Source organism: Gymnoscopelus braueri, assembly GCF_963280865.1.
Source record: "Gymnoscopelus braueri genome assembly, chromosome: 11".
Lineage (NCBI taxonomy): Eukaryota > Metazoa > Chordata > Actinopteri > Myctophiformes > Myctophidae > Gymnoscopelus > Gymnoscopelus braueri.
In genome coordinates, this window is record NC_137613.1 from 27813347 (window position 1) to 27828413 (window position 15067).

The 15067-nt window shown below is 38.4% G+C and overlaps 1 protein-coding gene across 1 annotated transcript; it reads right to left on the minus strand.

The window, feature by feature from the left end:
- Positions 1 to 8355: 8355 nt before the first annotated feature.
- On the minus strand, positions 8356 to 12072 carry agr2 (anterior gradient 2). The gene is made up of 8 exons (XM_080443143.1): positions 11943 to 12072; positions 11365 to 11498; positions 11187 to 11250; positions 10600 to 10652; positions 9870 to 9946; positions 9023 to 9086; positions 8714 to 8797; positions 8356 to 8608 (listed from the first exon to the last, which is right to left on the minus strand). The coding sequence occupies exons 2-8, from the start codon at positions 11483 to 11485 to the stop codon at positions 8559 to 8561; spliced, it is 513 nt and encodes a 170-aa protein (XP_080299269.1). The 5' UTR covers positions 11486 to 11498; positions 11943 to 12072; the 3' UTR covers positions 8356 to 8558.
- Between the last annotated feature and the right edge of the window lie 2995 nt (positions 12073 to 15067).

The window sequence follows — 15067 nt, forward strand, 5'->3', positions numbered from 1 at the left end:
AGTGGTTCTGCAGCAATTATCTACCACTTCAAAGTAAACAGTTACCAACGTTCTCAAGGTGTTTTGCAGGGGCAGAAGCACACTGTCTGCCTCTGAGATGTATGCAAAATGTAAAATGTAAAAATACAGATAGCTGTAAGGGCTTTTTAAAGTAACAATACCTCAAGACTGTACTTAAGCACAAACCTGGACCTCAGGAAGAATAGTCTCCACTAAGGTGTAGACTAGTGGATGCTCCTTAAAAAAAACAACAACAAACAAACAGACAGGACTTACAGAGGCCTTCATTCATTCGGATGACGTACATATAACATACATATAAAGACACATATGACACACTGTAGTACTAATTAGGGGGCAACCCTAGGCTGCAGAGCCAGCCGTTCACGTCACCTCGCTCGGATGCTGGAGCTAAACATAACGTGCATGTAACCTGTAGTAGTTTTGGGGTCGCCCCTTAGTGGCAGTCTCAGCTTAAACATAATATAACCTGTAGTATTTTCTTAGCCGCAGTCTCAGCTTTCACATAATATAACCTGTAGTATTTTCTTAGCCGCAGTCCCAGCTTTCACATAATATAACCTGTAGTATTTTCTTAGCCGCAGTCCCAGCTTTCACATAATATAACCTGTAGTATTTTCTTAGCCGCAGTCCCAGCTTTCACATAATATAACCTGTAGTATTTTCTTAGCCGCAGTCCCAGCTTTCACATAATATAACCTGTAGTATTTTCTTAGCCGCAGTCCCAGCTTTCACATAATATAACCTGTAGTATTTTCTTAGCCGCAGTCCCAGCTTTCACATAATAACCTGTAGTATTTTCTTAGCCGCAGTCCCAGCTTTCACATAATATAACCTGTAGTATTTTCTTAGCCGCAGTCCCAGCTTTCACATAATATAACCTGTAGTATTTTCTTAGCCGCAGTCCCAGCTTTCACATAATAACACATAACGACACATAACGTACACAACTTAGGCTACACGCTATCTTCTCCCATGTACCCTGCGTGGTTTGCGGTTTAGAGATCCTAGTAAAGGCCACTTATTGTATTGTCTCAGTAAACTGTTGGATCATAGAATACAGAGAGACAGTGTAGTGTCTCAGTAAACCATAGGATCATAAAGTACACTGAGACAGTGTGGTCTATCAGTAACCTATAGGACCACAGAACACAGAGAAACAGTGTAGTGTCTCAGTAAACTATAGGACCACAGAATACAGAGAAACAGTGTAGTGTCTCAGTAAACTATAGGACCACAGAATACAGAGAAACAGTGTAGTGTCTCAGTAAACTATAGGACCACAGAATACAGAGAAACAGTGTAGTGTCTCAGTAAACTATAGGACCATAGAATACAGAGAAACAGTGTAGTGTCTCAGTAAACTATTCGTACATTATGACAATTGTACGGATATATTCATGCAGGCACACAGACAAACCCCCTACATCTAGTGTAAAACTAATATTAGATAAATTCACCCGCACCGAAAACCAAAGCGTGAAAAAGTGGTATTTCGAGGTACAACAAGAATAAATCCATATATTTATATATATAGCCATGTATTGCTCGAACACCCAAGTTGAATCGTGGGTTATTCTGGAGGCCTTGACATGAATATATATATATAAATAAAGACAAATAACTGATAGTAACAGCTGATAGTTAAACATCCGTGTAAAAAAACGTCGGGGTGTCTCCGGTGGTCTCATAAACATATACAGAGACAGTTGCTGGGAGGATCAACTCGGTCCACCCAGCCACGCTAACAGGACATCATGGGGTATAGGAAGTACAGAGCCTAAGTATTAAACACAAAGGTCATTCAATCTGCTGTTCAGTGGTGACTTCACATGTATGCAATCATATTTACACATTGTCTTTAATAATTGACCTAAATTTGATATAATACAATTCACATATAGCACCGCGTGTACCCTTCCTGGGGCCCCAAGGAATTGTAGCACATAGTGTATGGGCGAATTGTTATTTGGATCTTATGGATCCAGCGGTCGTCTGGACTGGACAGGGTCACGGTCGGGGTCACCAGCTGATGTGCCGTGACAGACCTGTCACTCTTGGTTCAATAAACCCTAAAGTCCAGTTTATAGACGACATACACAGAAATTACCTTTTACATGCGCAAGGCATCTTTATTGACAAACAAGGGAGATTCCCTCTATACTATGTGAATAAAAGAACAGCAAATTAATGATATTAAAACAATACGACCTGATATATCACGAAGGCAATTCGCTCCACATCTAAGTCTGCATGCAAACAAGCGTTCGGTTGAGCGCCTGGAGAATTCTGAAGTTCTTATCTATTACATTCAGTATATCAACGCTGTGGCTATCAAGGCCTGTCTTCTGACTGCACTCTATAAAGTAAAGGTTGACGGCCCAAGGTTCCACAATGGACCATCACTTCCCCACTCCGAACATGGGCCAATTGTGTTTGTATACCCTCGACAAAGCAGTTGGTGGGCACAGGTATTTTACTACTGTGCCACCCAAGCACCTTTTGTTTCTTTACTTTGTTATCCTAAAAATGAATAGGGACAATGTATGTATATATCGATTTTTTGGAGGCTTTTTATGCCTTTATTTAGAGAGGGATAGGGACACGCAGCAAAGGTCGTAGGGAATGGGAGTCGAACCCGCGACACGGTGTCAGGCTGGTATTGCAGCCTAGGGTGCCTGGACCATCATGCTACGGCCCAGGACAATGTATATTTAATTGATACACTGTCGTAACACAGTGTTGTATGGCAATGTGATCCGCTGTGAGCTTGTAGATATTTATCAGGCTGAAATCACAGAGCACAAAGACTTTCTTTTTTTTGCGAGGCTAGGATCTCATTATGAAGGACAATTGTATTAGCTAGGGTCAGTAACCTAGCAACCCCATGACTCAGGAGAAGAAAAAAAACTCTAACTTTTCAGCTAACCATTTGGCTCCACCCTTCCAGGATGTTAGCCAAAGGCACATTCATCAGACAAAACGCACATGCCCCCCCCCCCCCTTCTCTCTCTCACACACACACACTAGCACCATAGGAAGCACCATAGAGGACAGGGAAGCCGAAGTGCCATCTAAAGCCCCATAGAAGGCACGGAAGCACCATGTCCAGCTAAAGTTTTACAAGAAGAAATCTTTTAAATTGTGAATCAAGTTTGTCTAAATTCTCAAAGGTGGGTGAAGTATTACATTCTCAGTTATTCATTACATTCTCAATTGCATGTTGCATGCTAGCATGGCACATGAGTCAGGAGCACAAACCATGGCTCAAATGATAAATCAGGGGTTCATAATCTGAATATTCTGGGTTCAAAGCTCCCAAAGAGCATTTTTCACTTTCCATCTAAATTGTGAATGGTGAGTTAACTATTACATTCCCGATGACATCTCCTATGTCTGCGTGGCTCAATAGATTAATCAGGGGTTTATAAGCCAAAGGTTCTGGGTTCAAAGCTTCCACAGAGCATTTTTCACTTTCCACCTAAATTGTGAAAGGTGAGTTAACTATGACATTCCCGATTGCACCTTCCATGTTAGCATGGCTCAAATGATAAATCAGGGGTTTATACACCAAAGGTTCTGGGATCAAAGCTCCTAAAGAGCATTTTTCACTTTCCATCTAAATTGTAAAAGGTGAATTAACTATGACATTCCCGATTACATCTCCTATGCCAGCGTGGCTCAATAGATGAATCAGGGGTTTACAAACCAAAGGTTTGGGGTTCAAAGCTCACCTAATACAAAAGACAACTCCAACAACTAATACAAAATATCTCAAACAACCAAAACAACAATCAATACAAAACTTCAATGTGTCTCAATAAAAAAACATAAAACAGTGGTCAAAACAATAACATAAGTCTGCTATAATACTAATAATGTCTATTACATACAACAATAATTGCTTTGCTTAAAGGTATGTACATTTATTAAGCTCCTCCCACTGGAGGTGGTCTTTACCCATGCTCCTCCCCCTCCTACCGGAGCTAAAAGAGGGCTTGAGTAGGCAGGCGGGCTGATTCCATGCTCCTCGCCTTAAAAAGAGCAAAGATAGAGATTTACCAGGACCAAGATTCAAACCCCCAACCTTCCACATGCGAGGCCTCTCCTTTTCTCTTGCGCCACCAGGCTTTTCACACTAATCAGAAACTCGAGGTAATATTTGAAGTTTAAGGGAGAGGTGGCAGGTCAAAAGTTGAAAGTCTACAGCAAACACCTCTCCCCCTGACAGAATGACTGAATCTACTAGATTCACTGATGATCAGGGTTCATTATGACACAACTTTTTTTGAGTTTTAGGCTATTGTTAAAAGTTCTTAAAAACCATCTGTTGGAAAAAAAATATCCAACGGATGGTTTGAGAGCAAACAGAGGGATGTTTAATGTTAGCAAAACACATATTCGTTATTGTCATTTATCAATTTCAGAAGACCAAAACTATCAGTTTTAATGTGTGAACCTGGCTCAGAGTTCAAACAAAATAAGAGCAATACACTTAAACACAGAATTGATTATGAATATAAAGACAAAGGCTAATTAACTAATTGTTTATGAGTGAGTTAGTCTGCAGAATCTGTAGTGGATGTGTGTAAAGCAGTGGTTTTCAAAGTGGTTTCTTCAGGGGGTTCTAAATGTCCCCTTACATTTCTGTAACTCCCGAGAGTGTACAAAATGGAACCAAATCGACCCCTAATGGTCCTTTTGTACACTCTCAGAGATATGGGGGTCATTGAAATTAAAATGTCTTAGAAGTAAGGAGTTGGATGATGGATGCAAACCAAAAGACAAACAAGCCGAGGGGAGAATGAGAGACTCCAAAAGTAATGAAGACTGCTGTCACTATGCGAGTCAGGAGGGAGCGCAGGACAGAAAGACCAAGGCAGACTAGTTCAGATACAAGGAGTTTTCTTTTTTTTTATTATGACAAAAACCAGGGAACACAAGGAGCACGAGAAGGACTAAGAAGGCACTTGCAAGTTTCACTTGTAAAAGCACAAGAAGATAGCCTACATACACCGAATCAAGGAGACTAGATCAAACACTAAGATACTCACAGACAAATACATACAACAAACAGACTGGCAGTGAAGGGCAAACAAGAACAAATTGGAGACACAGGTGCATATGTACGGACAATAAACACACGATTGGCTAGGGCTAAACAAGACACAGGTGAACAACATTTGCAAATGACAGGGTGAGACAAGACAGGTAGCAGCAAACAGGAAACACTCAGACATCACTACAAAACAAAAGGTACACAAGTGTAAATTAAAACCTGAACTAAGAAGATATATTTCTAAAATATGTAAAGGAACACAACTGTATTGTAAAACACCAAGTATAACTAAGAAACAAGGAACACAACAAGAAAACACAACAGTTATTGTTAAAAAACAGATCTGTTGGAACATTTTTCTCTGCACCCAGATGTACTCTTTCATTGAGAGCAAACAGAGGGATGTTTAATGTCATCAAAATACAAATCCGTTATTGTCATATCTTATAGTCATTAAATAGAGTTGCATCTTCCATATCAGTGTGGCTCAGGAGATATACCAGAGATTTATAAGCTGAAGGTTTAGGCTCTGAAACGCCTTAATATGCTTTTTCACTCTCAATCTAAAATCGAAGAGGTTGGTATTGCATTCTTACTGAGTTTTCCATGTTAGTGTGGCTGGAGGTATTATTCAGGGTTTTATAAATAAAAGGTTCAGGGATCAAACCTCATGAAGAACATTATCATCGCTCTATCTAAATTCTAAAAGGTGGGTTAAATATTACATTCTCGGTTGCATCTTCAATGCCAGTGTGGCTCAAACGTTAAATCAGTGGTTTATAAACAGAAAGTTTAAGGGTCAAAACTCCATCTAAATTCTCCAAGATGGGTGAAGTATTAATTCTCTTTTGCATCTTCCATGCCAGCTAGCATGTGAGATAAATCAGTGATTTATAAACCGTTGGTTAAAGGTTCAAAACTCCTAAAGAACTTTTTCACTATCCATCTAAATTCAAAAAGGTGGGTTAACATTCTTAGTTAATTATTACATTCTCAATGCCATGCCATGTGAGTCAGGAGTACAAACCATGGCTCAAATGATGAATCAAGGGTTTATAGACCACCGAAGTCCTGACGTAACTCGTTCATCCCCAGGTTTGCGGAAGTAATTTCTCTATGGAGAATAACATTGGGTCATCTTAGAATCGTCTCATATAAGAATTGTGGTCCAAAAATAAACACACTGTCCCGGCGTTATTGTCAGGGAGGAGGTTCTGTATCGTTTATGATAGTCAGTCACTTATATTTGATACAGTCTGTTTCTGGCGAAAATGTAACTAATTCGGCGGAAGTAACATTAGCGTTTTCTCACCGTCAGTTGATGCTTCATATCCATAAGAGTCAAACCGCCGGGGTCATTAGTTTATTTTTGGAACACAGTTCTTATTTGACGCGATATTAAATACGTCTATGGGATTCAGAACGGGGGTGGAAAACTGCGAACCAGGTAGACAAACAAAGGATGTGTAAATGACGTCAGACTTCGGCGGTCTATAAACAGAAAGTTTAAGGACCAAAACTCCAGAAGGAAAAGATTCAATCTCCGTCTAAATTCTCAAAGGTGGGTGAAGTATTACATTCTCAGTTAATCATTCATTACATTCTCAATTGCATGTTGGATGCTAGCATGGCACATGAGTCAGGAGTACAAACCATGGCTCAAATGATAAATCAGGGGTTCATAATCTGAATATTCTGGGTTCAAAACTCCCAAAGAACATTTTTCACTTTCCATCTAAATTGTGAAAGGTGAGTTAACTTACCAATTACATCTCCCATGGTGTCTGCGTGGCTCAATAGGTGAATCAGGGACGTATAATCCAAAGGTTCTGGGTTCAAAGCTCCCAATGAGCACTTTTCACTTTCCATCTAAATTGTGAAAGGTGAGTTGACTGACAAAGACAACATTTCTTCCATTCCCGATTAGAGATGGATTCCATGTAATCTCAACATTGCATGCATGGCGCATATAATAGCATTGTAGATTAGTAGGCGATATTCACTTAAACTCCTCATGTTTAAGCCTAACAGAATTATATATTTATGGACTATATATATAAATTGTATATATTTTTGGACGACTTGTGCATTTAATTTGTCAGCAATACTTTGCCACGCTTTCTCCCTGGATCTATTTATTGCGGCCATGTTTCCTTTCTTGCTTATTATACATTTTACTTCCTCGTATGATTCCGGGGAGACATCAAATTTCTCTTTTGGGTCTCGAGTCAAGACCGAGGATCCCGGGGAGACATCAAATTTCTCTCTTGGATCTTAAATCCCAAGACTCAAGACCTAAAAGAGAAATTTGATGTCTCCCCGGGATCCTCGGTCTTGACTCAAGACTCTTTTGGGTCTTGACTCTTGAGTCTTGGGACTCAAGACTCAAGGCCCTAAATGTAATTCCTGGGAACGCCACTGTTCCATGAGCTGCTGCAGTGCTGCTGTTCAGCCACAGAGAAGAGCGCTGCTCTGGTTTTGGGCTCCATGATTGGTCAAGTTCAAGGATTCTCAAAGTCGCTCCTTTTCAGCCTGGCTTGGCGTTCATGGAACGGAATAAACCAGGCTGTACGGACCAGACTTTGTCAAACCTGGATTTGACTTAAATCCAGGCTTATTTAATTCTCCTTTCGTGTAATAGGCCCCAGGCTGCTGAACAGGTACATCTCTGTTGCACATGTCTGTACATTTTCACCCATATAACTACTTTGTCTATCAGTCTCTGGAATACCTGCTGCATATTTCGTCTGACACCATCAAACAGTGAAATATAAAATATGGTCAACCTGTTCTGATATTCAATGCAGCCACTAGATGGCCATGTCAGTCTTATGCTCTCATTGACCACTTCAGGGAATATGACTGTAGATACTTTCCATTTCCAATACATTGTATGCATATTTTATGTGTTATGTGTTCTTTATTTGCACAAGAGACTGTAAAACACTGTCACATCACACCATTTGATATTCTTCCTCTTAATTTCACTCTCATTATTAATTTAGAATGTAACAAAAGAATGTCACCGACTCTTTTATACCTGGTGTAAGCTTGTGATGTGACAATAAACTTGAACTGAAGTTGAAGCTGAAGCATTTTTGATGACAGTATAACATGAAGCCTTTTTTATGACATGGTATTGTGCACTTTTTATGACATAGTATTAGTGATGACATAGTGTGATGCATTGTTGGTGCCTTTTGTCTTCAGCACTGTTTTGAGTTTATTTTCATTGTGGAAATAAATGTTCAAGCAAAAACAAAAGTCCATCATCCATGAACAGTTTAATTTATGTTTAAAAAAAGACATTGTGGCTGTACAGCAATACACTCAGACAATAAGCAGATATTGAATTGAAAGAAGATAGCGTCATGTGTACTTAAAGACAGGAACTTTCCAGTGCTTGGTTTCACATGTGTAAACTGTAGTGACCACATCATGACAATGGTCTCTCTGTCATTAGGTCCCCTCGCAGTGCTTACAACTCACTCTTCAAAAGCTTCTTAGCTTTCACCATGTTTTCGTGCACTGAAGGTAGAAAACAAAGGAAAATGAATACTCAATCCACTACTACCAAGATGCACAATGAATGTGATACGTGATATTTAAGTCTATTTTACTCTTAGTACTTACAGATTTTGATGTCGCTTGGCTCATAGGCATACATGCGATTGGAATAGCGACCTGTGATGTCAGCTCTCACTGTCATGGTGGGATCTGGGTAGAGATTAAGACCGGATGAGGGATGATAATGAAATGTCTTAAAATTGTTGAAATGTCTTGACATTTGTTAAAATAAAACACAAATAAAAAAATCTGAAGATTTTAAGTTTTTGAGAAAATGGGGACGCCAGGTTAAAAGTGGTCAAGAGAGATTTATGAAGCTGTAATCCTTATTGGCAATTATTATGAATTATATGAATGTTTTCGCTGGTCACTTACCAACAAACAGGATTCTGGGAACATACTGTCCATCAGGAGAGAGATGTTTGTCTGTGGTTTCATACTGTGAGTGAGGGGGAGGGAAATATTAGAATAATTCAGAAACAAACAATTAAATCAACATAAGTTTCATGAATGTTTCAGGTTCTCTAGCAGTGGAAAAGTGGGGTCCGGCGACCCCCAGGGGTCCTTGATGGGGTTCCAAGGGGTCTCCAGCAAAATGAGGAACTATTTTATTTCAAGAAATAGTTATAGATCTACTATTTTTGAAAGATGTTGACAACTGTCAAATCTTCTCGTAGGGAGGTCCCTAGCAGAAACTCCTTTCATATGGTGGTTTGCAGCCAAACATGTCAATTTGGGTGTTCTTGACATTAAAATGTTTAAGAACCACTGATCTATGATGCCAGTACCAGTATCCAGTTGAGTTTTAAATTATAGTCAGATTCTCTGTTTTGAAAGCATCTTGGAAAAAGAATGGTCTGATTTCAGCTATCTTAACCACACCATCTCCTGTGGGGATGATCTGCACTACATTGCATGGCATTAGAGATTTAGTGGTGATGACATAGTATTCTCCTTTAGTATTCAGTGCCAAAATATTGTTGCTGTCGGGAAGAAACCTCTTATCTCCATATTTTAACTGTGTTGAGCTTGCAGATCTGCTATTTAAGCATTTTTTTAAGTTTGAATCCTGAAAAGTAACAGTTTTGGACATACAGTGTGAGGTTTCCACCTGACAGCAACGACATTCAGTAACTAAGTGTCCTGCTCCTAGGCCACTGGAATTACAGTCACGTCATTCTATAGTAAAACAATGCACTAATCAATAAGTCATGTAACATACCACGAGATTGATCACGATGAAGTCTTCATCAAGCAATCTCTGCATGTCGACGTCATCAGAGACAACCTTTTTCATCGCTGTGTAAGGAGAAAAACGAAGTATTATACATACAATTCAGTCGTGTCATTTCCATTCAGATGAAGGTATGCAGCATTATCTGGGCTCGCCTACATCACCAGGATGTAGATTGTTTGCTAAACTAAACGGTGCACCCAAATGTTTACTATTTAAACATGAACACGCCACGGTTATTCAAACAGGTTTTTTTGCACTCGTAGATTAGCACTACGTTCATCAGGCTTGTTACAAGATGAAATCCACACTGATCGAGTGATTGAAGTAAATGTACCAATATCACAAGGTAGAACTACTCTGTTACAAAGTAAACGTCCTGTCTATATTAAAAGTTTTATTTTAAGTACAAAAGTATTCACTTTAATGTTTCGGCTGGTAAAGGTGGGGCTGAGTTTAATTACTTTAACCTATATGATAATGCATCATTATTTATCAGTCAATGTATGTTTTGTATTAATAATCAAAATCTGCAACATAACAAGTGATTAAGCTGTCAAATAATTGTAGTGGAGTAAAAACGTTAAGAAAATGTTTTTGAAATACTCAAGTAAAGGGATATAGTAAAGTACCTCAAACCTTTACAGTACTTGAGTAAATGTACTTAGTTACTTTCCACCACGGGTGGTTTATTATCATTATTATTAATATTACTCACCAGCACTGTGTGGGCAGTCCTCAAGGTGGAAGATTACCATCAGGGGCTTGTTCCTAGAGTAAGCAAATAATACAAATAAATAAATGAACACAATGGTAATAATTTCACAGTGCACTGAATTTAAAGAACCACCAACTGGATGACCTGGGGGTAACATGCACGTGTGTTAAGCAATGCACAGTAAAATCCTCTGTGTTAATTTAACTCTGAGAGTGTGCAAATGGAGCAAACAGACCCTAAGGGTAAGTAAATCCTTAAAGGAGTAGTTCACCCAAACAATTACTTATTTTCTATCAATTACACACCCCATGAAGCATTGATTTCATGGAGATTGTTTTGTTCTTGTCGCATTCCTAAGCCAATAATTTGATTACCGGCGGAAAGATGCTTATGTATCCGGCAGGAGACTCAAAGTAGACTCTTCCTACCGGAGAGACCGCCGGTCATCAAATTATTAGCTTAGGATGAACTACTTTTGCGTGAACTACTCCTTTAAGTGTCTGTAACTCATGTATTGTACTACATTGTATACTTCAGTACCATTTCATGGATTTATCGTTTGACAAACAAAAGGCTATTTCACTTACTTGGACCGGGCCCAGTACAGAGCCTCCTCGTAGGTCTGAGCCCAGATCAGCTGGTCACCCCAGCCTGCAGAGGTGGACAGCAAATATTAGTGATCTCCTCAGTTCCAAGTTGGTTCTGAATTGCAGTGCCATGATGAGACCATCCAGTCTACAATGTTGCTGTTATTTTGTCACCCACCTCTGGAGAGAGTCTGTGGCAGCCTCTTGCCGCCCTTCGGGATGTATTTCCCCGGCTTTCCCAGAGAGGACGAGGTCACAGCCGCCAGGACCAGGAGAACAGACAGTAGTGCTTTGATCATGGTGACAAACTTCCTGGAAATTTTACATTGAAATTGTTAGAAGAGCAAGTCACACAACTGTACCCGTGACAGACCTACAGTACGTAGCCTATATCACAGTAAACAATAATCACTCAAATAACTCTAGACTTAGTAAACTGGACCCGAGTTTGCTCTGTACTTGGACCACTTTTTTCCGTGTACAACAAATCTCTTCGCCAGAAATAGCCAATCTACAAGCTCACTTGTAGATCTGCCATTTTGGGGCGAATGTCCCCCCCAGAATAGGCATGCTGGGGTTCAAGTGGTAAAAAATCATTAAAACAAGTTACATTTAATCACAATGATCTTTTCCCCCCACACACACACACATACAAACCAAAGAAAATCCTATCAGCAGCAGCAGAATCAGACAGGGAAGAGAGAGAAGTGGAGAATAATGCAGCCTTTTTAGGATTAAATGGCCAGATTGTCTTACCTGCACTGACTGAAACCTTTGTGTTTGTGTTCGACTGCAGCTCCGGGACCTGCTGTGTCACTTCACTCTCACCTGCTTCTCATTTATATACCTGCTTACCTGACACCCCCCCCCCTCTCCCCCCCTCTCTCCTCTTTGCTGGAATGCCTGAGGAAACTATTGCATCCCTTCCTTTGCTTCATTGTAGACACAGAATGTGTGCCCGTTTCTTTTTATAAGTTGATGTATTATGGATGTAGAAAGTTAGAGGGTAGAGCAAATGAAAGGTTTATTCATATTTTTGTGTAAACTTGCGGGGTTATGTTAAGAAGGCGTAATACAGTGATTGTGATAGTAAATTGGCCGACAGCCAGGGACAATCGTCATCGTTACAGTTGGATGATCGGTCTTTCTATGATTGGCTAACGCCAAATCCGACATTTCTACAAACAGATCGATTCAATGGGGATTGGTGGGGGGTCTTTTGTCTTTTTTTAGCATGTTCTTGTTTTCTGTTTTTGTTAAAGGTAGGGTAATAATAATAAGTTAATATTTCATTGTATATGATTATTTTGTGTGTATTTTGGGGAAAAGGAAATAGGGCAGCACCTCATAATTGTTTGGATTATGACTGTAGGGGAGAATGGGGACAAAAGTAACACACTCAATAATTCTAATTAGAAATAAGCTAGAGGGGTGAGACTTCTTGTGCACATGCTCAGTAGGGTCCTCTCTCTGCCTATGGAAAGTTTTCAACAAAAAACTGATTTTGAGGTGTAAACGAATTTTTTTGAGTGTACGGCATTTTCCTTCTGCTGTCTAAAGATAAGATGTCAGCTAATTTAAACTTAGATGACTTGTATCTCAATGTTATTGGTCACAAATTAACGTCAGTAGCCTATGCTAGTATAGGTGTTTCTAGCTAGAATATGGGATTTTATCATGGTTGCCCCATCGGGGGCAATTGTAACACAGTGTCAATTGTAACAATGTGTTTTCAATGCAAGCAGATCTTTTGTCTGGGATTACATATTTTTATGTTAGTAAATGAACATATTTCACTAAATGTCACTACATTTCAAAGTAAAAATACATTTAAATAAAAAATAGACATACATTTGAAAAAACATTAAAAAAATTAAAATAATTCGAATAGAAATACAAAAGAATTGTAATTATGTATATAAAACATTCGTAAGTAAAAAAATGTAATTATAAAAAATACATATTACTTAGTGATGTGCTTTTATTTGAGATAAGTTGGTTAATATGACTTATTTTTACAGTGTTACAACTGCCCCCATCACGGGGGCAATTGTAACACTGTGACTCATTGCATTCAAATTGATATCTTAGTCTTGTCCTTATTAGTGAAAGCTTAAAAATTGTATTATTAATTAGGGAACATATATATGTTTCTTATAGCAAAAGATGACTAGGATATTTCAAGTAGTCTGTGAATTATGAAGGGAAATGCAAAAAGTGTTACTTTTGTCCCCGATCTTGTCTTTTAAAGGTAGGGTAATTGATTTACTTGGATAAAATAAGTTACTATCTCATTGTATCTGATTATTTTGGGTATATTTTGGGGAAAAGGAAATAGGGCAGCACCTCATAATTGTTTGGATTATGACTGTATGTCTTTTATCCTGTTATTCACAATAAATATATTTGAAACAAAATACGTGTTAAAAAGCTCTATATTCTGATAGTACTCATTGATAATGTTTGTTCAGTAACAGGCAAGCCTGGAATTTCATCATTTTAGGAGCAAGGCCACTTGGCCTTTGGTGTTGTCCATTTTTTGAGGGCACAAAGGCCAAATGCCAGGGGCAGGAAGGCCATCAAATGCAAAATACATTTTGTACATTGAAAGAATTAAGGGTTAAATTTAAGGGTTAAGGATGATTTTTAAACACAAAATGCATTTCAGGTCGGATAAACCAATGTTATCCAATCAGGATAGAGAACTCAGTCCGAATACAGATTAAACAACTGAAATTGGAAGTGATGACACAAAGAAATTAGCAAACAAATTTGAAACTGGAACACTATAAAAATTTGAAAAAAAGTTGATAAATGGGTACTCTCTCCTGGTTGGCTGAAATGTTGTCACCTACCTGAAAATTTATTTTCTGTTTATTAAAGAGCTGGAGCAAGCCTGTGATTGAACTATACACTCTATAGCAATACTATCAGAATATAGTGCTTTAACCTTTTAACAAAACACTTTTTGTTTTAACCAAAATATATCACTTACCCTACCTTTACAGTAACTCTTTAATGTCTATTTTAATTGTTTTTAAATCTCCCTTCATAATGTGTTTCTTTTGCAATTTGTTTTAATGCACTTAATGTTTTAAGTAAAGCACTTTGAGTTGAATGTTTAACTGTGCTATACAAAAAAAACCTTGCCTCGCCTTGGATCTTGTCTTTCGACATTTTTTTGTCTACATTAATGTGACCATGACCATGTGTGTTGTTACCTGGACTGCTGTTAAGTAAAATTCGTATAAATATATATTTACTTGAAGTGAATAAACTGTCTGTGATTCCGATGGTCAGGATCAATTTGTTTGACTGTATTAATATAGATTAAAACAATTGAAATATTGCTTTCAAAATTTTGGGCTATAATTAGTGGATCTTGAAAGGCCTATTTCCAGAAAGTTACTTGAACAAGATGTTGAAGCGCTATAATGAAAGTGAGGTTGGGTTCTCTCCATGACTAGAGTATGAGAATTATATTTCTCTTTGTTTGATCTGTATTCATTCAGTTTGCTTACTGATTATGTGATTAACACTGCTGCATGGAATGAATGTGGGTTTGGTGTATTGACTCGACTGCTTTACTTCTGTTGAGTTCACAGCTATCTCTGATTATAATGAAACACAAAGGCATGAATAAAGCCCGATATACTTTGTTGTGTGACGAATAGTGAAAATCTACAAGCTGACAACAAGTTGCATCGCGATGCATTGTGAGCTTATTAGATGCCATTTTCTGTATTTATTTTACCTTTTTTTTATTATTATCAATATCATGACATGTCCAAAAAAGGGACACCAAGTTTAAAGTGGTTAATTTAGTTTGAACCTATATGGTAATCATAGGGCAAATAGCTTAAAATGACTTTAAAAGGCCA